Source organism: Rhinatrema bivittatum, chromosome 3, assembly GCF_901001135.1.
Source record: "Rhinatrema bivittatum chromosome 3, aRhiBiv1.1, whole genome shotgun sequence".
NCBI classification, from domain to species: Eukaryota; Metazoa; Chordata; class Amphibia; order Gymnophiona; family Rhinatrematidae; genus Rhinatrema; species Rhinatrema bivittatum.
Genome location: NC_042617.1, coordinates 480,057,457 through 480,081,555, shown reverse-complemented (window position 1 = coordinate 480,081,555; position 24,099 = coordinate 480,057,457). Strand labels below are relative to the sequence as shown.

Below are 24,099 nucleotides of genomic sequence, written 5' to 3'. Positions count from 1 at the left end.
CTGGATCTATCAGAGGCTTACTTGCACATCCCAATCCATCGGGATCACCAGCGCTACTTACACTTCAAAGTCCTGAAACAGCACTTTCAGTTCCAGGCTTTACCCTTCGGGTTAGCCACCGCGCCGCGGATCTTTACCAAGGTAATAGTAGTGGTGGCGGCGTCAGTCAGTAAGGAAGGAATTCTCATCCATCCCTACCTAGACGATTGGCTGATCAGAGCAAAGTCACCGGAGGAGAGCCACCGGGCAACCAACAGAGTTATATCTCTTCTGGAAAGCCTAGGATGGGTAGTCAACACAAACAAGAGTTCCCTACAGCCTTTGCAGTCGCTGGAATAGCTAGGAGTCCGATTTGACACCCAGGAAGACAAGGTCAGCCTGACCTCCAAGAGGAAATCAAAACTCCGGAATCGTTTGCAGAATCTGCTGAGCACCACCCGGCCCACAGCTTGGGATTACCTACAGGTCCTCGGCCTAATGGCCTCCACTCTGGAAGTGGTACCATGGGCACGGGCTCATATGAGACCGTTACAACGCGCCCTCCTATCTCGGTGGAGCCCACGATTACAGAACTACACCGTACATCTACCTCTACCGGCCAGAGTACGGAATCAGTTACGGTAGTGGCTGCAGCCCGGCCACACGAGCCGGGGGTCAAAGATGTCCTCCCCAACCTGGACCCTGCTCACTACAGATGCCAGCATGAGCGGCTGGGGAGCACACTGCGAAGAGCTAACCACCCAAGGGCGTTGGAACAGAGAAGAGTCGGGGTGGAACATCAACCGACTAGAGGCACGGGCAGTGAGGTTAGCATGCCTGCGATTTGCCCACAGACTTCGAAACAGAGCAGTCAGAGTGATGTCGGACAATGCCACCACTGTGGCATACATCAACCGACAGGGCGGAACCAGAAGCCGACAGGTATCCCTAGAAGTAGCCCCCCTGATGGCTTGGGTGGAAGCAAATCTCCAGGACATCTCCGCCGTCCACATCGCCGGGAAGGACAACACCCCGGCAGACTTCCTCAGCAGAGAAAGCCTAAACCCGGGGGAATGGCAGCTGTCATCCACGGCCTTCCAGATGATTGTGGATCAGTGGGGGACTCCGGGCATGGACCTACTAGCGGACAGGTCCAACGCTCAAGTACCCAGATACTTCAGTCGCAGGCGAGATCCTCTATCCCACGGGATCGACGCCCTGGTACAGCCATGGCCTCAGGGGATCCTGCTATATGCCTTTCCCCCATGGCCCCTGCTGGGTGCCATTATACACAAGATTCAGCGGCACAGAGGCCTAGTTCTTCTGGTGGCCCCGGACTGGCCAAGAAGACCCTGGTACGCAGACATGAGAAGACTACTGGCAGGGGATCCTCTACCCCTGCCCCCTCACAGGGACCTGCTGCGACAAAGTCCCATCCTCCACGAGGATCCAGCTCAATTCTCTCTTACGGTCTGGCCATTGAGAGGGCTCGACTGAAGAAAAGGGGATACTCGGGGTCAGTAATAGATACACTCCGAGGAGCGCGCAAGTTCTCCACATCACTAACTTATATAAGGATCTGGAGAGTATTTGAAGCCTGGTGCGAAACTCGCAGCACCAATCCACATGCCGCTAAAATCCCCATCATTTTGGATTTCCTGCAAGATGGGCTTCAGAAGGGTCTGTCCCTCAATTCAATCAAGGTTCAGGTGGCAGCGCTATCCTGCTACGGCCCCAGGTGTGACGGCAACAGCATTGCCACACACCCAGACGTTTCACGTTTCCTGAAAGGAGTCAAACACATTCGCCCGCCACTGAAATGGCCAGTGCCCCTGTGGAACCTCAACCTAGTTTTGGAATTCCTAGCGGGACCCACCTTCAGACCCCTCCGAGGCCTGTCCTTCCGTTTGTTAACCTTGAAGATGGTGTTCTTGCTGGCCATATGCTCAGCACGCCGCATCTCAGAGCTACAAGCGCTGTCCTGCCGCAATCCGTTTCTCAGAATCACCCCAGGGACTATCCATCTTCGCACGGTTCCTTCCTTCTTACCGAAAGTAGTCTCACACTTCCACCTCAACCAAACCATATCCTTGCCAACCATGGAAGGGTTGAAGAAATCGGAAGCAGGTCGAATACTGCATCATCTCGACATCGGCAGGCTGCTGTCCAGATACCTGGAAATGTCGGAAGCAGTACGAAAGACGGACCACCTGTTCGTCCTTCACAGTGGGAAGAAGCAAGGTGAAGCGGCCTCACAGGCGACGATTGCTCGCTGGATCAAAGAAGTTATCAAGGCGGCCTACATAGAAGCGGGAAAACCACCTCTACGGGTCAAGGCTCACTCTACCAGAGCACAAGCAGCCTCCTGGGCAGAAACTAGGATGCTGTCGCCCACAGAGATATGCAGAGCGGCAACGTGGTCCTCCATCCATACCTTCTCCAGATTCTACCGTCTGGACGTCCAAGCCAGGGAGGACACAGCATTTGCAAGGGCAATCCTAAACGGACCTCGGGCAGCCTCCCACCCAGTCCGGGAGTAGCTTTTGTACATCCCATTTGTACTGAGTCCATCTGCTACACGCTAGGAAATGGAGAGATTACTTACCTGATAATCTCGTTTTCCTTAGTGTAGGCAGATGGACTCAGCATCCCGCCCGGCTGCCGATATACATGGGGATTCACCGATTCAAGATAAGCCATGTTTTCTTACATAGGGCATCCACCCTGCCGGGTGTCGACGCCTTCCGGTTGAAATTGCTGGCGGTCTCCAGCTACTGTTAATCGGTCAGGTTAATCATGTTTAGTTAATCAATCGGTCAGTCACACATATATCCATAACGCTTTGCAAGGAAGATTACTGAGCTTCTGCACTTCCTGCAGGGGTATATGTACTACGTGCTGACGTCAGATCCATCTCCAACTGCTAGCACGAGCACACTATACCCCATTTGTACTGAGTCCATCTGCCTACACTAAGGAAAACGAGATTATCAGGTAAGTAATCTCTCCATTTTTTTGCCCTGATTTTCTCCTACTTTTGTTCTTGTCAAAATAAACCCTGATAAATTCCCAGGGAAAAAAATAAAAAATAAAGACCAAAAATGAAGGTCCCTAGTTAGTTTTTATATGTTATAATTGCAAATAAGATCTTCAAAAGGGCACTTATCTGAAAAGGATCTTCCAAACCAAAAATGATCTGACACTGATTCAGAGTTTCAAAATTCCTGTTTCTGCATCAGGGATATCTTCAATAGTGTTATTACAAACTCTCTTGTGATAAATCCCATCACTCAGAAAATGATCCACTTCATACCTAGTGCTACCTGATCAGAAAGGAAAGCTAAGCTTATTACATATGCACTAGAAATCAAATAACTAAACTATATCTTTGATTGCTAAGCTTCTAGAATATAAAAAAATGGTTAAAGGAGTCTAACATTTTTGGTGGTGCTCGAAAAATAGCCTGCAAGAATCATTACTATTATCCCAGGACAAGCAGGATGCTAGTCCTCACATATGGGTGACGTCACCAACGGAGCCCTAGTGCGGGAAAGTTTTCTGTCGAAGTTTCTAGAAACTTTTGACTGGCACTGTGGTGCCACTGAGCATGCCCAGCATGCTATGATATTCTCTGCCACTGGTGTCTCTCTTCAGTCTTCGCCTTTCCGTGCTGCTTTAGGCATCGCGGGATAGGAGCCGTTGAGATTTTCTCAACAACTGTTTTGACTATAAGTCAGCGATATTCTCTCTCACAGATCTCGAGGGGTAATTTCTCCACCGGCCGGTGAGTACCTCTGCCTCATTTTTCCTTCATTTGAAGGGAATTTTTTTCTCTCACAAATTTCTCGTTTCTTTCGACGGCTGTCGACTAGAAATATGGCTACAGGTTTTAAAAAATGTCCTGTATGCTCTCGGAAAATGTTGATTACCGACCCGCACATCGAATGTGTGCTATGCCTCTGAGAAAAAGATGAGGTAAATAACTGCCCACAATGCGCCGAGATGACACCGAAAGGCTGAAAAGCTCGACTTGAAAAAATGGAACATCTGTTCCGTCTTTAGCTTATCCCATCTCCTTCGGCATCATCAAAGTCGTCTTCAGCTGGAGCGACTAAGCGCTTGTTACTTAAAAAACCTTGCCCGGGGCCGTCGGGAGATCCTTCATCACCTTCATCGTCATCGACGAAATCCATCGACCTTCAAAAGTTAAAACACAAGCATCGACATCGACGACCATCGATGCCCGAAACCGCATCCCAGGAGCCATCGATGGCGAAGTGGCCACGGACCAAGGAAACATCGGCGTCTGGGCCTCATCCTCCGTCTTCGGTTCCTGATCCTCTGCAGGGCCCTGCACCGGATCCTACACCTCAGCCTCCGCCACCGCTTACAACTGCTCTGGTACCATCAGTTGTAATGCCGGAGTTGTCTGATATCATCAGACAAGCGGTATCAAAGGCTTTCATGGAACAACAATTGATTCCGATGGGCTCGTCGATGCCGATGCTCCCATCATCGATGCCGGCAACTTTGCCGATGCCGGTGGGACCACCGATGCCAGTGTCGACTTTCACACCGAGGAAAAAAGGTGACTTGATGCCGACACCCAGAATAATAACTGCATCGACATCGATATATGCACACTTGCCATCGACCTCTTCGACGTCGATTCCGATGACTCCGCCGACGGCTGTTTCCACAACGAGACGGCCACCTTAGACGTCGACATCGATTCCGGCGGCTATTCCATCGACACAGTCACCACTGGAAGAGCCAGAAGTTCAAGATCTAGCTTTCTTCCAGCGTCTACTGCAACGGTATCAAGATGTCATCGACACTTTACCGAAGCAACCAGAGAAACAGACACCTCCATTACTTTCCATCGATGACCCATTACCAGGTCCATCAGGAATGCATCTACCACCTAAATCCATCACAAAATCTCCTTATAGGGATGATGAGGATTCCTGGGATAGCCATGGGACAAACACGTCTTCTGAGGATTTCATGTCGGAACCCTCTCCACCGGAACCGAGGAAAAGGTCCCCACCAGAAGACCTGTCATTTTCCAACTTTTTTCAGGACATGGCAGATACCATTAATTTTAAATTGGCAACAGAACAAGACACTAGACAACATACTCTAGAGGTCTTGCAATTTGTAGATCCACCCAAACAAGTCTTGGCCATCCCAATTCATGAGGTGCTTTTAGATCTACAACATTGGATTTGGGAGCACTCTTCTACAGTTTCAGCAGTAAACAAATGGGTAGATTCCACTTATCTGGTACAGACAACACCTGGTTTCCAAAAGGCACAACTACCACATAACTCAGTGGTAGTTGAATCTGCCCAGAAAAAATCAAGACGTATTCGTCCTCATTCTTCAACTCCTCCAGGTAAGGATCACCGTTTCCTCTATTCTTTGGGAAGAAAGGTGTATCAGGCTGCAATTCTAAATTCCAGAATCTCTGCATACCAGTTGTACATGACACAGTATCAGAGAGACTTATGGAAGCAGATGGAACAATTCATAAACTCTTTACCTGCACAGTTTCAAGAACCAGCACAGGCCATAGTGAACAAAGGCCTTGAAGCAGGAAAACATGAAGTGAGAGCAGCTTATGATAGTTTTGACACTGCCTCCAGATCTGCAGCTGCTGGAATTACTGCTCGCAGGTATGCCTGGCTCAAGGCCTCGGATCTCAGGCCTGAGTTCCAGGAAAAACTTGTGGATCTGCCATGTTTGGGAGATAATTTATTTGGTGACAAGGTCCAGGAAGCAGTCCATCAGCTAAAGGACCACACTGAAACATTACGTCAGTTGTCCCAAATGCCTCAGGACACCTCTACACAATCACGACGACGCCTACTGCGGAGGGAACCTAGGCGTTCCTACTACAGGCCACGACGATACTACTCCCAAACTTCCAGGAGTAGATCTACTAGGCCTCAACAACAACACTCCCAAACAAGACAACCTAGAGCTCCTCGCATGCAATCTCCACCTCAGTCAGGCCCAGCGGCGGGATTTTGAGAATCAAACCAGAGAACAAGCCACACCCTTAAACCATCAAACACATCTTCCAGTGGGGGGAAGAGTATCCCAGTTTTACACACACTGGCAAACAATAACAACAGACCAATGGGTACTCTCTATAATCGCCCATGGTTACAAACTAAATTTTCTCTCCATTCCACCAGATTCTCCACCAAGTTTCTGCCCACAGCAAAAATCTCAGCTACCTCATCTACAAGCAGAATTATCCGCCCTTCTGAGATCCAAGGCTATCCAATTAGTACCTCGGACTCAGCAGTGCAGAGGATTCTATTCCCGTTACTTCCTCATTCCAAAGAAAACAGGAGGCCTACGTCCCATCCTCAACCTCAGAAATCTCAACAAATTTCTAAAGAAAGAGAAGTTCAGGATGGTTTCTCTAGGCACCATGCTCCCACTTCTTCAAGAAGGAGACTGGCTTTGTTCTCTGGATCTTCAAGACGCTTATGCTCACATTCCAATATTCCCTCCTCACCGCAAGTACCTGCGCTTCATGGTGGGTCATCAACATTTCCAATACAGAGTACTGCCATTCGGACTCGCCTCTGCTCCCAGAGTATTCACAAAATGTCTGGCAGTAAGAGCAGCACACTTGCACAAGCAAGGTGTTCATGTCTTCCCATACCTAGACGACTGGCTCATCAGGAGTCAATCTCAACAAGGAGCAATAACTTCTCTCAACCAGACAATTGCTCTACTTCACTCCATGGGATTTCTCATCAATTATCAAAAGTCCCATCTCACACCGTCTCACCTGCTCCAATTCATAGGAGCAGAACTGAACACCGTCCTTGCAAAGGCCTTTCTACCCGAGGATCGAGCAGAAACAGTGTCCTTGCTAGCAAACTCGATTCTCTCAAAGACGCAAGCAACAGCTCATCAGTTTCTAACCTTACTAGGCCACATGGCCTCCACAGTTCATGTCACTCCTATGGCAAGACTAGCCATGAGGGTAACTCAATGGACTTTAAGATCTCAATGGATCCAAGCCATTCAACCATTGCATTCTCCAATTCAAGTAACCCACCAATTACGTTCCTCTCTACTTTGGTGGGTAAACAAGGATAATTTGCGCAAGGGCCTACCCTTCCAGCAACCAGTCCCACAGATAACGTTAACTACAGATGCATCCACCTTGGGTTGGGGAGCTCACATAGACAATCTCCAAACCCATGGAACTTGGACAAAACTCAAAGCAACTTTCCAAATCAATTTCCTGGAGCTTCGAGCTATATGTTATGCATTGCATATGTTCAAGGACTGCCTTTCACACAAGACTGTTCTCATCCAAACGGACAACACAGTAGCCATGTGGTACATCAACAAGCAGGGAGGTACAGGTTCATATCTCCTTTGTCAAGAAGCTGCACAGATTTGGGCCTGGGCCCTAAACCACTCCATACTTCTCTGGGCCACTTATCTAGCAGGCATTCACAATGTAGTGGCGGATCGACTCAGTCGTCAGTTCCAACCACACGAATGGTCACTGGATCCCTCAGTAGCGACCAGGATATTTCAAAACTGGGGTCAACCAACCATAGACCTCTTTGCGTCACATCTAAATCACAAAGTGGACAACTTCTGTTCTCTACACAAACAAAAGAACCAGCCAGCCAAGGGCGCCTTTGCTCGCTCTTGGAACTCAGGCCTACTATACGCGTATCCTCCAATACCGCTCATAACCAAAACTCTAGTGAAGCTACAACAGGACATACTCATAGCCCCATATTGGCCTCGACAAGTATGGTTTCCCACACTACTAGACCTCTCCATCAGAGATCCAATTCGTCTGGGAGTAGCTCCCACTCTCATAACTTAGGATCAGGGTCGGTTGCGCCATCCCAACCTTCAATCCCTATCCCTGACAGCATGGATGTTGAAAGCTTGACTTTACAACCACTTAATCTTTCAACCAATGTATCTCAAGTGCTTATAGCTTCACGTAAACCTTCCACAAGAAAGAACTAGTCTTCAAAATGGAAGAGATTTACTTTGTGGTGCAGACAAAACAATATTAATCCTTTTACCTGTCCCACTACTTCCCTACTAGACTATTTATATCATTTTTCAGACTCTGGCCTCCAGACTTCGTCAGTAAGAGTACATCTCAGTGCAATCACAGCTTACCACGACAGGATAAGAGATGCACCAATCTCCACTAAACCTCTTGTCAGTAGGTTTATGAGAGGTTTAACTCAACTTAAACCACCAATTCGGCCACCAGTCACAAAATGGGACCTGAATCTGGTTTTAACAAGACTTATGCGTTCTCCTTTCGAACCTATAGATTCCTGTGATCTCAAATTCCTTACATGGAAGACTATCTTCCTCATAGCCATTACATCAGCTAGAAGGGTTAGTGAGCTACAAACACTTGTCACGTACGAACCCTTTACAAAGTTCCTACATGACAGAGTGGTTCTCCGTACACATCCAAAATTCCTCCCCAAGGTAGTTACGGAATTCCACTTGAATCAATCCATAGTTTTACCCACATTCTTTACAAGGCCTCATTCTCACCAAGGAGAACGAGCCTTACATACTTTGGACTGTAAGCATGCATTATCTTTCTACTTAAATCGCACTGCAGTCCATAGGAAATCAAATCAACTTTTTGTTTCTTATGATCCAAACAAGCCAGGTAAAGCAGTGGGTAAACATACTCTGTCCAACTGGCTAGCAGATTGCATACAGTTTTGCTATGAAAAAGCAGGCCTTCCTCTCCAAGGGCAAGTAAAGGCACATTCAGTTAGAGCAATGTCAACCTCAGTAGCACACTATCGTTCAGTGCCAATCCTTGACATATGTAAAGCAGCAACATGGAGTTCTCTTCATACCTTTGCAGCTGATTACTGTTTGGACAAAGAAGGATGACAAGATTCAGCCTATGGACAATCTGTCTTAAATAACTTGTTTCCAGTTTAAACCCAACTCCTTCCGCAACCAACCTGCTATTATCTTCGGCTGGCTCATTTCAACAACAATACTTCACTGTTGCCTTAATACAAAATGACTCAGCCTCTAGCTTGCTAATCACCCATATGTGAGGACTAGCATCCTGCTTGTCCTGGGATAAAGCAAAATTGCTTACCTTGTAATAGGTGTTATCCCAGGACAGCAGGATGTAGTCCTCACAGAACCCACCTGCCACCCCGCGGAGTTGGGCCTCATACATTTTATTTATATATATATATTTTTTTTTTTTTGCCAAGGCTTATTGCTACATATGAGACTGAAGAGAGACACCTGTGGCAGAGAATATCATAGCATGCTGGGCATGCTCAGTGGCACCACAGTGCCAGTCAAAAGTTTCTAGAAACTTTGACAGAAAACTTTCCCGCACTAGGGCTCCGTTGGTGATGTCACCCATATGTGAGGACTACATCCTGCTGTCCTGGGATAACACCTATTACAAGGTAAGCAATTTTGCTATTCATCAGGAAAGGATCCTCAAAAATGCCGGAGGTTTCCTCTGTTGTAGCTATCACTGTTCAGGTGGCCCACAAGCCACCAATTTTAAATGGCCAACAGCGGGAAAATCTGTCGATCACAGCACTGAGAAGAACATAAAAAAGCTGAAATAAAGGTGAATATAGAGATCAAACATGATAACAACGAATACCAGTTGATTTTCATTCAGACCAAAAGGTGCTACATTATTTGAGAAAAAAAATCCCAAACTGTTCCTACTTGCTTAAAACAGACATGATGTTGCCTCCTCTTGGCAAATGGTGAATTTTCTGTATAACAGACCACTGCAGTTCAGTTAAGGTGTGTCCATTTGAAATGCATTACTGTACTATAAGTCCCTGGATTTTACTCATATTCAGCAGCTGCTGTGCTCTATTAAATGTTTCAATAGATCAGCTGGTTTGTCCAATATAGATTTCCTAGCGTGTAGCAGATGGACTCAAAACAAGTGGGTATAGTGTGCTCGTGCTAGCAGTTGGAGACGGATCTGACGTCAGCACTGGTACATATACCCCCGCAGGAAGTGCAGCAATTCAGTAATTTCCGTCTCCAAAGCAGTTTGGAGCTACCTCACACTCGTTGAGCGTTTTTCCAAATTCTAACGACTAAATTCATAAAAGAAACCTACTTGAAGACGAGCCCCACACTCCTGCGGTGATACCATTCGGTCCCTCCCCCAGTTGAGTTTCCCGAGGCGATTTCCGTGGTCCCCTCGGAGGTAAGAGCCTTGGTCTGGTGGCCGACTCGCGGCAGGGACCTAGCCCCTGAGTGAGAAGGACTCGGGCGCGGCATAGAGGCAGCCTCGGTCCCGGCGTGGACTTGGCCCCCGAGCGAGACGAGTTCAGGCGGGGCCTAGAGGCAGCGGGTGCACTTCCTCGAGCGCGGCGGTGACTGTATTTACCCTCTTCCCCCCACAGCCGGAGACCACCCGGGTCGCAGCCGGGAAGCGCCGAAGACAAGGTAAGGCGTACATCTTTACTTGTTGGTCTCTGAGGAAGCGAGGATTAGCAGAGTCTGCCTACGTGGCAACCCGCCAAGGGGGTAGCCATTTTGCCTGCCTGCTCGCCCTTTGCCCTGGTTCGTCAGCCGTGCAATAGGCGCATGTTGCTCCGTTGCTAAGTGCACGTTGATAGGCGCCAGTGGCTAAGCGCACATTGATAGGCGCCCGTTGCTAACCGCACGTTGATAGGCGCCCGTTGCTAACCCCACGTTGCTAGGTGCCCGTTGCTAAGCGCCCGTTGGTAGGCACCCGTTGGTAGGCGCCCGTTGGTAGGCGCCCGTTGGTAGGCGCCCTTTGCTAGGCGCCCTTTGCTAGGCGCACGTTGCTAGACGCCCGTTGCTAAGCGCCCGTTGCTAGGTGCACATTCATAGGCACACGTGGACAAGCGCAGATTGGTAGGCGCACATCTTTCGCGCATATTACAAAGCGCAGACTCCAGCTGGCTTCACAGACGAGATGGAGCGTAAGAGAGCCCATGCGTCAGCGGAGCCGGCACCTCCAGAATCAGGCATAAGCCTCTGCTCTGCATGCAATCTCAGAGCCACTCAGAGCGAGGAAGCAGACTCCCTATGTGCCCAATGTGAAGAGGCCCTGGGAGTTCCAGGCCAAGACCGGTCGCAGCCCAGCGTACTTGCCAGTTCCTCAGGGAACACCCCGGACCTAGCAGGCAGCAGTGAGCTGCCAGGAAACCGGAGAGACCTGGTGCCCCTAAGGTCAGATCCGGCTTCGCTCTCCTGGGTGGAATTATTCAAGGGGGATTCATGCCTTTGTCACAATGCAGTCTGCTCCCCGAACGGACCCATATGTACCGAATGACCCGGCCCCTGGACCCTCAAGGCCTAGGCACGGCCACTCGCCACCCGGAAGCCCCACTTATGGGGATTCAGATTGCTCTGAGGAAGATGATGAGCCCCCCGAGGAGGGAGAACTTCCCTCGGGGATGGAACCATATCGGACCATGAGGCGTTTCTTTCTGAAAGAGGATCTCCCAGGCCTGATCTCACAATGCCTGTCGGAACTGGCTCTCCCGGGCCATGACACCCCAGGGGAACCTAGAGTGAACCCCCTGTTAGAGGGCCTGCGCCAAATGACTCACCATTTTCCCCTCATACGAGCAGCACAGCAGCTAATCGATCTGGAATGGAATGCGCCGGAGGCCTCATTCAAAGGGGGTCGGGCCTTGGCTGGCATGTACCCCTTAGACCCGGCAACCAAGGAGATGCTGGTGTGCCCCCAAGTAGATGCCATAGTTAGCGCAATTGTGAAGCGCACCACCATTCTGGTGGAAGGGGGGACGGCCCTCAAGGATACACATGACCGGCGCATGGACGCCATTCTGAAACACGCCTTTGAGGTGGTAGCCATGTCCCTACGAATTGCGACCTGCTGCACCGTGGTGACGCGTTCCTATTTATCACAGGCTAGGAACAACACCCCGGGAGAAGAGATGGAATCAGCTCTCTCGTTCCTCACTGACGCAGCCTCCGACCTAGTCCGTACGGCAGCCAAGGGAGTGTCATCCTCAGTGGCAGCCAGGAGACAGCTCTGGCTACGTAATTGGTCGGCCGACTCCTCCTCCAAGACACGTCTCACGAGAATGCCCTTTAAGGGATCCCTCCTGTTCGGCAGCGACCTCGAGAAACTGGCCAATAAATGGGGCGCCTCTCCATTACCCCGTCTACCAGAAGACAGGTCAAGGAGGAGCCAGCGCCCTTTTCCTAGACCATCCAGAGGTATTTCAGCCGCAGGCGGGATCCTCTATTCCAGGGGATCAATGCCCTGGTACAGCCATGGCCTCAGGGGTTCCTGCTATATGCTTTTCTCCATGGCCCCTGCTGGGCGCCATTATACACAAGATTCAGCTGCACAGAGGACTAGTTCTTCTAGTGGCCCCGGACTGGCCAAGAAGACCCTAGTACGCAGACATGAGAAGAGTACTGGCAGGGAATCCACTGCCACTGCCTCCACACAGGGACCTGCTGCAGCAAGGTCCCATCCTCCACGAGGATCCAGCTCAATTCTCTTACGGTCTGGCCATTGAGAGGGCTAGACTGAAGAAAAGAGGATACTCGGGGCCGGTAATAGATACACTCCTCCGAGCACGCAAGTTCTCCACATCACTAACATATATACGGATCTGGAGAGTATTTGAAGCCTGGTGCGAATCTCACGGCACCAATCCACATGCCGCTAAAATCCCCATCATTTTGGATTTCCTGTAAGATGGATTTCAGAAGGGTCTGTCCCTCAATTCCATCAAGGTTCAGGTGGCAGCGCTATCCTGCTACGGTCCCCGGAGTGACTGCAACAGCATTGCCACACACCCAGACGTTTCACGTTTCCTGAAAGGAGTCAAACACATTCGCCCGCCACTGAAGTGGCCGGTGCCCTTGTGGAACCTCAACCTAGTTTTGGAATTCCTAGCAGGACCTGCCTTCAGACCCCTTCGAGGCCTATCCCTCCGTTTGTTGACCTTGAAGATGGTGTTCCTGCTGGCCGTATGCTCAGTACGCCGCATCTCAGAGCTACAGGCGCTGTCCTGCCGTGATCCGTTTCTCCAAATCACTCCAGAGGCTATCCATCTTCGCACGGTTCCTTCCTTCTTACCCAAAGTAGTCTCACACTTCCACCTCAACCAAACCATATCCTTGCCCACGAAAGACGGACCACCTGTTCGTCCTTCACAGCAGGAAGAAGCAAGGGGAAGCGGCCTCACAGGCAACCATCGCCCGCTGGATCAAAGAAGTTATCAAGGCAGCCTACGTAGAGGCGGGGAAAACCACCACCTCTACGGGTCAAGGCTCACTCTACCAGAGCGCAAGCGGCCTCTTGGGCAGAAACTAGGATGCTGTCGCCTGCAGAGATATGTAAAGCGGCAACATGGTCCTCCCTCCATACCTTCTCCAGATTCTACCGTCTGGACGTCCAGGCCAGGGAGGACACAGCATTTGCGAGGGCAATCCTGAACGGACCTCGGGCAGCCTCCCACCAGTCCGGGAGTAGCTTTTGTACATCCCACTTGTTTTGAGTCCATCTGCTACATGCTAGGAAATGTAGAGATTACTTACCTGATAATCTCGTTTTCCTTAGTGTATGCAGATGGACTTAGCATCCCGCCCGGCTGCCGGCATACATGGGAATTCACCGACTCACGGTAAGCCATGTTTCTTATAATACGCCATCCATCCTGTCGGGTGTCGACGCCTTCTGGTTGAGAACACTGGCGGTCTCCAGCTACTATCAATCGGTCAGGGTAATCCTGTTCATTTAATCGATCGGTCAGCTACACATATATCGATACAGCTTTTGCAAGGAAGATTACTGAATTGCTGCACTTCCTGCGGGGGTATATGTACCCGTGCTGACGTCAGATCCATCTCCAACTGCTAGCACGAGCACACTATACCCACTTGTTTTGAGTCCATCTGCATACACTAAGGAAAACGAGATTATCAGGTAAGTAATCTCTACATTATAGGACAGGGACATTGTATAACATATATATGTGCCTTTATAGAATAATTGATGTAACTTTTGTGCTTTATTATCTGCCCTGAAATAGGATGCTGCCACTTGGGGTCCTGTAAAATATTCTGGCACATATCACAGGCACCACACGAGTAATGTCTGTAGAGGGAGGACACGCCTTGTGTGGTGGAGGGTAACGCTGTCCATGCTACATGTTCTCTGATATTAGTACCTCTCATGTACAAGATCCGTGGTGGTGTCTGAAACACAGAATGTAATGTTAAGATATGCTGATATTTTATCAGGGCTGCAATTTTGTTACAAGCTGGAGAATTTCAATGTACAAATCAATTCCTCTGATTTTGTCCTAGATCTATATTGTAGAAGTTGTTCTCTGTTTATCAGGTTCTCAAATAGGCTTGTTTTATCAGTTTTCTGGGAAACTCCCTCATTAGAAATCTTTATATGATTTCTTACATCTGTCAATTATATTCAAATATATGTGAACAGATGCGTCTGAACCTAAAAACCTAGCTGACAAGCAGGCCACATTTGAAAGGTCGGGGGTGATAGTTCTCATACAAAGAGGGTTTGTGGTGGGGGAGGGAGTAAACCAGGTGAGTGAGGGTTTTGTAGGGAGATAGTGAGCCAGGGTTAGTGGGGAACTAGAATGATTGGGTTCTTGGGAAGGGAGGAAGTGAAAAAGGGAGAGTGAAAGGATGAAAGGGTCTTTGGAAAGAGGGGATGGGGTGTGAGGGGGGGGGGGGTGAGTCTGTGGCTTCTTTCCTTCACTCCCCATCCTAATCTTCCCTCCTTCACCACTATCCCTGTTCCTCTCTCTTTTCTCCTCCAATCGTCCCTCCTCTTCCACTCCCATCCTCGATCCTTCCTTGCTTCCCAGCCCTCATCCTCCCCACTTCTGATCCTTCCTCTCCTCTATCCTCCTCATCCCTTTCTTCTCTATCTCTACTACCTAAGATTCCTTCTTCATTTTCCTCCTCTGCAATCTCCTGATTTCCCATTCCCAGATTTGTTCCTTTCCTTCCTCCCTCCCCAGCCCCAATCACCAAGATCCCTTTTTCTCTAATAAAGATCCAAATAAATTCATTGGACATAGAAATATCAGAAATTACATATTATTTAAATTGCAAATATATACAAATGTATGCAAATTTGCCACATAATAGCTGCAGAATTTGCTAGCTCTGCCCCAGAATCTTGAAAAATCTGCTATAGGAAACTAGGAGTTCTGGTTATAAGATATACATTCCTTAAGATTACAGTGCTGGTAAAGTGCAACACCTTTTATAGTTAATTCTACCAGAGCAGATGCATTACTGCACACATCCTTAAAAGTAGGCTCATTTAGCTATGGGTAAAACTGGGTGGAATAGATGGCTATTATAATGAACTATATATGTAATATTAACTGTTTCTGAAGTGGGATATAAAAAAAAAATAAGACATCTAGAACATTTTAGGCAAAGAGAATTCTAAACTTTGCTGGATAAGGAGATATCCTGGTAAGCATTATAAAATTTGAGTAATTTCTATCTAGTTGACTCAGTGTCAACTAGAATGAGCTGCTGCTTGCATGTACATAGTGTTCTGTATCTTTAAAAGGAGAAAACCTTTTGTTTTTATTACTTTCTGATTTAAGATTTTGGTATATACTCAGGTAACATTTTTCTTTGTGGTGGATCTTGCAAAACTTTTGCAAAAGATCAAGGGGCAGCTTGGTGCTCATTACCATGACAAAAGCTCCAGATTGATGAAATATATTGTAGTGCTTTCCCTCACCTCTGTAACATTTGAGCAGAGGTGACTTTTTGACTTGTCCAGTGTGAAGTACCACTGAACTTAAAGCAGTAGCACTAGAAAAGAAATATTTTAAGTAATTCAGTTGATAAATAAAATAGGAAGACTCATTAAGTTCCCCCTTTTTTTGTTCTAATCTATATATCGCTCCTTAAGATTAGTGTTGAAAATTTTTAAAAACTTCCTTCTGTTGCTGAGGGAGCAAGATGGCCACTGCTGCACCATGTCTGGTCAGATACTCCCAGATTGTCCTGCCATTTGCAGTCTTTTTCTTGAAATTACCTTCTGTTAAATGTTTGATGCCAAAGACAGAGGGCAAAACAGCCATGGCCATATATAAACATGACATTGGCGGAAGCTGCCAAATTGTCAATTTGGTGCCATCCTCCAGGTGGACAGCAACATTTTTAAAGCGCCAGGACCAAGGCAGGAAAGTATAGCTCTTGCCTTTTTGCAGGAATCATCTGGAAAGATGGTAACTGGGGCTGGGATGGGAGTACCCTGACCCTGACACTTTTACACTGGGAAAGAGACCTGGCTCATGCCTAGGCCCTGGTTCAGGGCCCAGGCAGTTTTCTGGGCAGGGAAGGCTCAAATAGTGCTGCTGGAGGCCTTTTTTTTAAAAATCTTTTTATTTTTATTTATGTTTCATTGTTTTATGGGTTTCGTTTTTGTTTAATATTTTTTGGTCTGGCAACTGACCCAAACTGAAACCCCCTCCCACACAAAATGAACTGAATCAAAACGAAAAAAGAAATTAGGGGGATGCACATCCCTAAAAAGTATAGCAGTGGGAATATACTACCACTTGGCTGGCCAGGATGAAGACACAGACTGTGAAATTCCAACAGAGGCTATACAGGCTAATAAAATTGGCAGTACAATAGTAATGGAAGATTTCAATTACTACAATATTGTTTGGATAATTCTCCAAGGACAAGCAGGATGGTAGTCCTCACAATGGATGACATCATCGGATGGAGCCCGGCATGGAACTTTGATTTCAAAGAATCTAGAACTTTCAAACTTGCCCTACTGAGCATGTGCAGCTGTAGTTATCACCCTGCCCCCTAGGTAGAGCCCCTCAGTCTCTTTGTTTCCATGGAGCCATGTGGTTGCGGGAGCCATGTATCTCACAGCATTCAGCTTTGCTCTCTCATCACAGTTTGTGAAAGTGATTTTTTCTATAGCTGCAGCTGTTTTATTTCCTTTACCTTATGGTAGTTTTATTTCTTTTTTCTTTCTTCTTCTTTCCTCTGTCTGCCAGCTATATGGTGGGCCTTAGTCTCTGTGCAGTCTGAAAGGGTCCATTTTCTATCCCTTATTAAAAAAAAACAAGGGGACTGGCGTTTGCAGGGAGAGAGAGGCGGCCACCAACTTGCCTGGCCCGTCGAAGGAGAACCTGATTTACATCCAGCACAGCTGTGGGAATCCCTAGACGCTGACATCATCAGCCAGAGACCGCGAGGGTAAAAGCCCGCGGTGCCGAAGTGAGTGTGGGACTGGCGTTTGCAGGGAAAGAGAGGCTGCCATCAACTTGCCTGGCCCGTCGAAGGAGAACCTGATTTACATCCAGCACAGCTGTGCGAATCCCAAGACGCTGACATCATCAGCCAGAGACCGCGAGGGTAAAAGCCCGCGGTGCCGAAGTAAGTGTGGGACTGGCGTTTGCAGGGAGAGAGAGGCTGCCATCAACTTGCCTGGCCCGTCGAAGGAGAACCTGATTTACATCCAGCACAGCTGTGCGAATCCCTAGACGCTGACATCATCAGCCAGAGACCGCGAGGGTAAAAGCCCGCGGTGCCGAAGTAAGTGTGGGACTGGCGTTTGCAGGGAGAGAGAGGCTGCCACCAACTTGCCTGGCCCGTCGAAGGAGAACCTGATTTACATCCAGCACAGCTGTGGGAATCCCTAGACGCGCTGACATCATCACCCAGAGACCGCGAGGGTAAAAGCCCGTGGTCTAGCGGCGCACCGCAGCCGCCGGCACCCACCAAAGGGGCGTGCGCGGCTTAGATCGGCTTTGATCGCCTGCTGATCTTTTGTAGAGTGTTTATATGGGGCGTAAAAGAAAAGCAAAGTTTGTGACTTCGTCTCCTGCACAGCAGATATCCGGACCCATGGATGCTCATGTAAGCAGAGGAGTTATGCCACGAGGGGACAGTGAGGGAGACTTTCTCAATGTCTCCCTAAGTCCTGGCATTAGACCGGTTCCTCAACAGCCCCCAGGGGAAACAACAGGAAGTTTTTCCGCCGAAGGAGAAGCTGCAAAAGTAAGTGACTTTAGTTTGCATTTAGAGTCACCGAAAATTGTAGTACCCCCCGACCCGGAGCTACAACAGCAGGGTGCAGGAGTTGGGACTCTAACGGTTAAATTGGATAGCCCAAGGTTAACTACCTTGGACGAGTCTAAAATTACCCTGGGTGATCTGTGGAGGTTGTTGGTTAAATTAGATTCAAATATGATTCAGATGAACTCATCCTTCACAGCTATTGCAAATGGAAATAAGTCTCTTATACAAGAGCAAGAGAAAAGAATAACTAATGTTGAGACTTCCATTAAGGATTTTTCATCAGAATTACAAAATGTAAAGACTTTGGAAAGTTACCATACTTCTGATAATGTTGCATTACATGCTAACTTAGAGAACTTGGAAAACTTTATCAAAGTAAGAAATTTACGTTTTGTGAATTTTCCTATTACTAGGTTAATGTCACCCTTTGAAATGTTTTCTAAATATGCTCGGGAAAATCTGTTATGTGATGAGATTCCTTTAATATCAAAAATTTACTATATTCCGGTCCAAGGTGGCAATATACCCAGAGTAAGTGAGGAGAATACAGTAGGTGTATCTACATTTTTGGAAGACTCATTGGATATAATAAATAAAAGAACAACGTTGTTTGTATCTTTTGCACTAGAGAAGGATAAAGAGCTCATTTTAGATAAATTCTTTAAAAACAAAGATGTAATGTTCTGTGGACAGAAAGTTTATGTATTCCCAAATGTTTCCAAGCCCACCCAGGCAAGGAGGAAAAAGTTTTTTCCCCTGAAAATAAAAGTTATGGAACTAGGTGCGTCCTTTTATTTAAAGTACCCTAGCAAATGTTTTATTAATTTCCAAGGGAAACATTTGTGTTCACAGAGCCTTCACATCTGGAAGTTTTTTTGAAAGATAAGATTGAGGTTAGATCGAATAGAATAGTACCAACAGTAACATCTGAAGATAAGGTCGATCAATAAATAAATTAGGCATCCTCCTCTTTATTGACTATTATTATATAAGTTTATATAAAGTTCAGTCCCCGCATTATCTTATTTGAATAGACAAGTTTGTATAATATGGAATGTAAAATATTGTGTATGTTTGTATTATATTGTCTATCGAATTTCCTGTTTATGCACAGAAATGTGACTATTGTGTTTCTTTTCTTTTGAAAAACTTCAATAAAGATTAAATTATAAAAAAAAACAAAAAACTGCACCTGCAGTGTAGTATCTGTGTCCTTTCCTTGCACTGTCTGTTTTTGTACCTTTGTCAGGTCCTGGTAGGACTTACTGAATGCAGTCTGTGGGTGATCCATGTAGGCCAAATTCTTTTCAAATTCTCTCTTAGTCTGTCTTATCAATGTCTTACATTTAACTTGCCAATGCTTATGCATTATCCTATTTTCTTCTGTTGGATCCTTCTTCCAATTTTTGAATGAAGATCTTTTGGCTAAAATAGTTTCTTTTACTTCCCCTTTTAACCATGCTGGTAATCGTTTTGCCATCTTTCCACCTTTTTTAATGTGTGGAATACATCTGGACTGTGCTTCTAGGATGGTATTTTTTTTTTTTTAACAATGACCACGCCTCTTTCACTCTTTTTACCTTTGTAGCTGTTCCTTTCAGTTTTTTTCTAACAATTTTTCTCATTTTCTCAAAGTTTCCGTTTTGAAAGTTTAGCACAAGAGTCGTGGATTTGCTTACTGTGTCCCCCTTCCAGTCATTAATTCAAATTTGATCATATTATGATCACTATTGCCAAGCAGCCCCATCACCGTTACCCCTCTCACCAAATCCTGTGCTCCACTGAGAATTAGATCTAAAATTGCTCCCTCTCTTGTCGGTTTCTGAACCAATTGCTCCATAAAAATTTCATTTATTCCATCCAGGAATTTTATATCTCTAGCATGTACCGATGATACATTTGCCCAGTCAATATTGGGGTAATTGAAGTCTCCCATTATTACCGAACTACCAATTTGGTTAGCTTCTCTAATTTCTCTTAGCATTTCACTGTCAGTCTCACTATCTTGACCAGGTGGACGGTAGTATACTCCTATCATTATAGTCTTCCCCGACACACAAGGGATTTCTACCCATACAGATTCAGTTGTGCATTTAGTCTCATGCAGGATGTTTATCCTGTTAGACTCTATGCCATCCCGGACATAAAGCACCACACCGCCTCCCAGGTGCTCCTCTCTGTCATTGCGATATAATTTGTACCCAGGTATAGCACTGTCCGATTGGTTGTCCTCCTTCCACCATGTCTCTGAGATGCCAATTAAGTCTGTCATCATTCACTGCTATACATTCTAATTCTCCCATCTTACTTCTTAGACTTCTGGCATTAGCATACAGACATTTCAGAGTTTGTTTTTTGTTTGTATTTTCATTCTGCTTTTTAATGCAAACAGTCTAACTTCAGTTAGTCATCCAAAGTGACTCAGTGCTCTCTTGATTAACGAATGTTGGTACCTAATCAAACCAAATCACACTACCTCAACACCTTTCCAAGGTGAGTATCTGAACTGAACTTTTCAACCTTTTTACTTAGGTATACACTGTTCCTACCTTATTTCTAGCTTCTGGCTACTTTTTTTGGGTTTTTTTGTTTTTAATATACAAACACTCTAACTTCTGCTTACTAGCTGCCTTACAGACTGACTATTTAAAAATACAGTCTTCTGTTTATTTGCTGCCTTACTATTAAAAGCACAAACACACTAAATAATATTCCCAAATAGTTAACTTTGCCCCAATACTTTTAAAAAAGACAATGTCCCAAGCTAAAACTTACTGATTCCTTTCAGCCACCAGCAAGGTGATCCTCAGTGCTCCCACTTATTCAAAAAAATGGGAAGAGGATCCAACTGAAGAAGGTAGGAAAATGCCTAACCAATAGCAATTTAGATGCAAAAACATTGATAAGGTGCAAAAAAGAATTTGAAAGAAGCTGGCCATAAAGGAAAACTCAAAATAAAAACGTTTTGAAATACATCTGATGCAGGAAGCCTGTGAGGGAGTTGGTTGGGCCTTTAGATGATCGAGGGATAAAAGAGGCACTTAGAGAAAACAAAGCCATAGCGGAAAAACTAAATGAATTCTTTGTTTCAGTGTTTACTAAGGAGGATGTTGGAGAGCTACCCCTGCTGGAAACAGTAGTTAATGGTGGTGATTCAGAGGAATTGAAGCAGGTCACAGTGAACCTGGAAAATGTAATAAGACAGATTGACAAACTAAAGTGTAGCAAATCATCTAGACCAGATGGTATACACCTCAGAGTTCTGAAAGAACTCAAAAATGAAATTGCAGATCTGTTACTAGTAATTTGTAACCTATCAAAATGGTCTATTGTACCTGAGGATTGGAGAATGGCCAATGTTACACCAGTTTTTTTAAAAAGAGCTCTGAGTGATCTGGCACTCTATAGACTAATGAACCCAACTTCAGTGCCAGGAATAATTGTAGAAACTATTCTAAGGAACAAAATTGCACAACATATAAAAAGATGTGGTTTAATGGGACACAGTCCAAATTGATTTACCTAAGGAAATTCTTGACTCACCAATCTGCTACATTTTTTTGAAGGGTTATTGAACATGTGAATAATGGTGAGCTTGTAGAGGTAGTGTATTTGGATTTTCAGAAGGTGTTTGACAAAATCCTTCATGAGAGACTTCTGAGAAAATGAGAAAGTCATGGGATAGAAGGCAGTGCCCTAATGTGATTTGCGAACTGATTAAAAGATAGGAAATGGAGAGTAAGGCATTATGGTCAGTTTTCTCAAGAGGAAAATAAACTGTGGAGTACCCCAGAGATCTGTACTAGGAGTGGTGCTTTTGAATATATTTATAAATGATCTGGAAGAGGTGATTGGACAACACAAAATTATTCTGAGTTAAATCACAAGTGCGAGACTGGAAGACTGGGCATCCAAAAGGCAGATGAAATTTAATATGGACAAGTGCAAATTGATGCACATGGAAAAAATGTAATCCAAACTGTCGATGCACAATATTAGGTTCCATGTTTAAGATTTACTTCCTAGGAAAAGGATCTAGCTGTCATCATGGACAATATTTTGAAATTCTTAGTTTAGTGTGCAGCAGTGGTCAAAAAAGCAAACAGTGTTCAGAGTTATTTGGAAAAGAATGGAAAATAAAATAGACAATGGCATAATACCTTTGTATTGCTGCATGGTGAGACCATCTGGAATACTGTGCACAGATCTGGTACCTGTATCTCAAGAGACAGCTGAACTGGGAAAGCTACAGAAGACGGCAAAAGCAATCAAGGGGATGGAACTTTTTCCCTATGAGGAAAGACTAAAGAGGTTAGGGCTTTTCAGCTTGGAGAGGAGTCAGCTGGGGGCGGGGGATATGATAAAGATCTATAAAATCATAAGTGGCGTCAAAGGGATAAATATGACTTGGTTGTTTACTCTTTCAAAAAATACAAAGACTCTGGGGAAAATATAAAGACTCTGGGGGACTACATGAAGTAAACAGCACATTTAAAACAAATCAGATAAAATATTTTTTCACTCAGTGCACATTTAAACTCTTTAACTCATTGCTGGAGGATGTGGTAACGGCAGTTAGCATAGTTGGGTTTAAAAGTCTGGACAAGTTCTTGGAGGAAAAGTCCACAAGCCCTTATTAACCAGATAGACTTAAGAAAACTGCTATACTGGATCAGACCAAGGGTCCATCAAGCCCAGCATCCTGTTTCCAACAGTGGCCAATCCAGGCCATAAGAACCTGGCAAGTACCCAAAAACTAAGTCTATTCCATGCTATTGTTGCTAGTAATAGCAATGGCTATTTTCTAAGTTAACTTAATTAATAGCAGGTAATGGACTTCTCCTCCAAGAACTTATCCAATCCTTTTTAAACACAGCTGCACTACATCCTCTGGCAACAAATTCCAGAGTTTAATTGTGCATTGAATGAAAAAGAACTTTCTCCGATTAGTTTTAAATGTGCCACATGCTAACTTCATGGAATGCCCCCTAGTCTTTCTATTATCTGAAAGAGTAAATAACTGATTCACATTAACCTGTTCTAGACCTCTCATGATTTTAAACACCTCTATCATATCCCCCCTCAGCCGCCTCGTCTCCAAGCTGAAAAGTCCTAACCTCTTTAGTCTTTCCTCATAGGAGAACTATTCCATTCCCTTTATCATTTTAGTCGCCCTTCTCTGTCCCTTCTCCATCGCAGCTATATCTTTTTTGAGATGCGGCGACCAGAATTGGAGAAAGCCACCACTTATCCCTGAGTGTTAGGAGCATGTGATCCTTCCACGTATTTGTGACCTGGGTTGGCCATTGTTGGAAACAGGATGCTGGGCTTGATGGACTCTAGCTCTGACCCAGTATGACAAGTGTTATATTCTTATGAATATATTAGTTAATAGGCATAACTTTTGAGTTGTTCCTGAGTTCTATGATGACATTTTTACTGTTCTGGTTCCAATAATTTTATTCCTGAATCAGCTTTTGTTTCTACAGTTTTTTGCTTGCTTGTATTTTTTGTTCATTTTTTGTTGTTTTTTCCTCGCCTGGGGTATAATTGCAATTAGGTAAATATAAATAAAATGGACCAGGTAAAACTTGAGCTATGTGACATCTGTCTTTGAGCTTTGTTAATAATTCTGCACAGGTTGAATTTTTTGGTATATAAAGCACTATTTTGGAGCTATAGTTTACATATTTTTGTCTATAGGAAATCTACCATGACGTTACTAGTGTTCCTTTTTATTTTTCTTTGTAGATACGATTTGATAGTGTTGGTGGATTGAGCCATCATATTCATGCACTCAAGGAGATGGTAGTATTTCCCCTCCTGTATCCAGAAATCTTTGAAAAATTTAAAATTCAGCCACCAAGGTAGGTAAAATTGCTTGAATTCTACTATTTGAATTAATTCACGATATAGTAAGATCCTGCTACGCAAGTCTTATATCTTTTGAGTTGCTTAACTTTTCAGTTTTTTCCTAACAAGACTTGTACAAGGAAAAGAATGCACCTTAGT

General features: G+C 45.5%; 1 protein-coding gene across 1 annotated transcript in view; it reads left to right on the top strand.

The window, feature by feature from the left end:
• ATAD2B (ATPase family AAA domain containing 2B) overlaps window positions 1-24,099 on the top strand; it is a 610,472-nt gene that overhangs the window by 226,647 nt on the left and 359,726 nt on the right. The window contains exon 11 of the mRNA XM_029596002.1: window positions 23,839-23,954. Coding sequence (XP_029451862.1) covers window positions 23,839-23,954 — 116 coding nt within the window. The remainder of the gene's footprint in view (window positions 1-23,838; window positions 23,955-24,099) is intronic.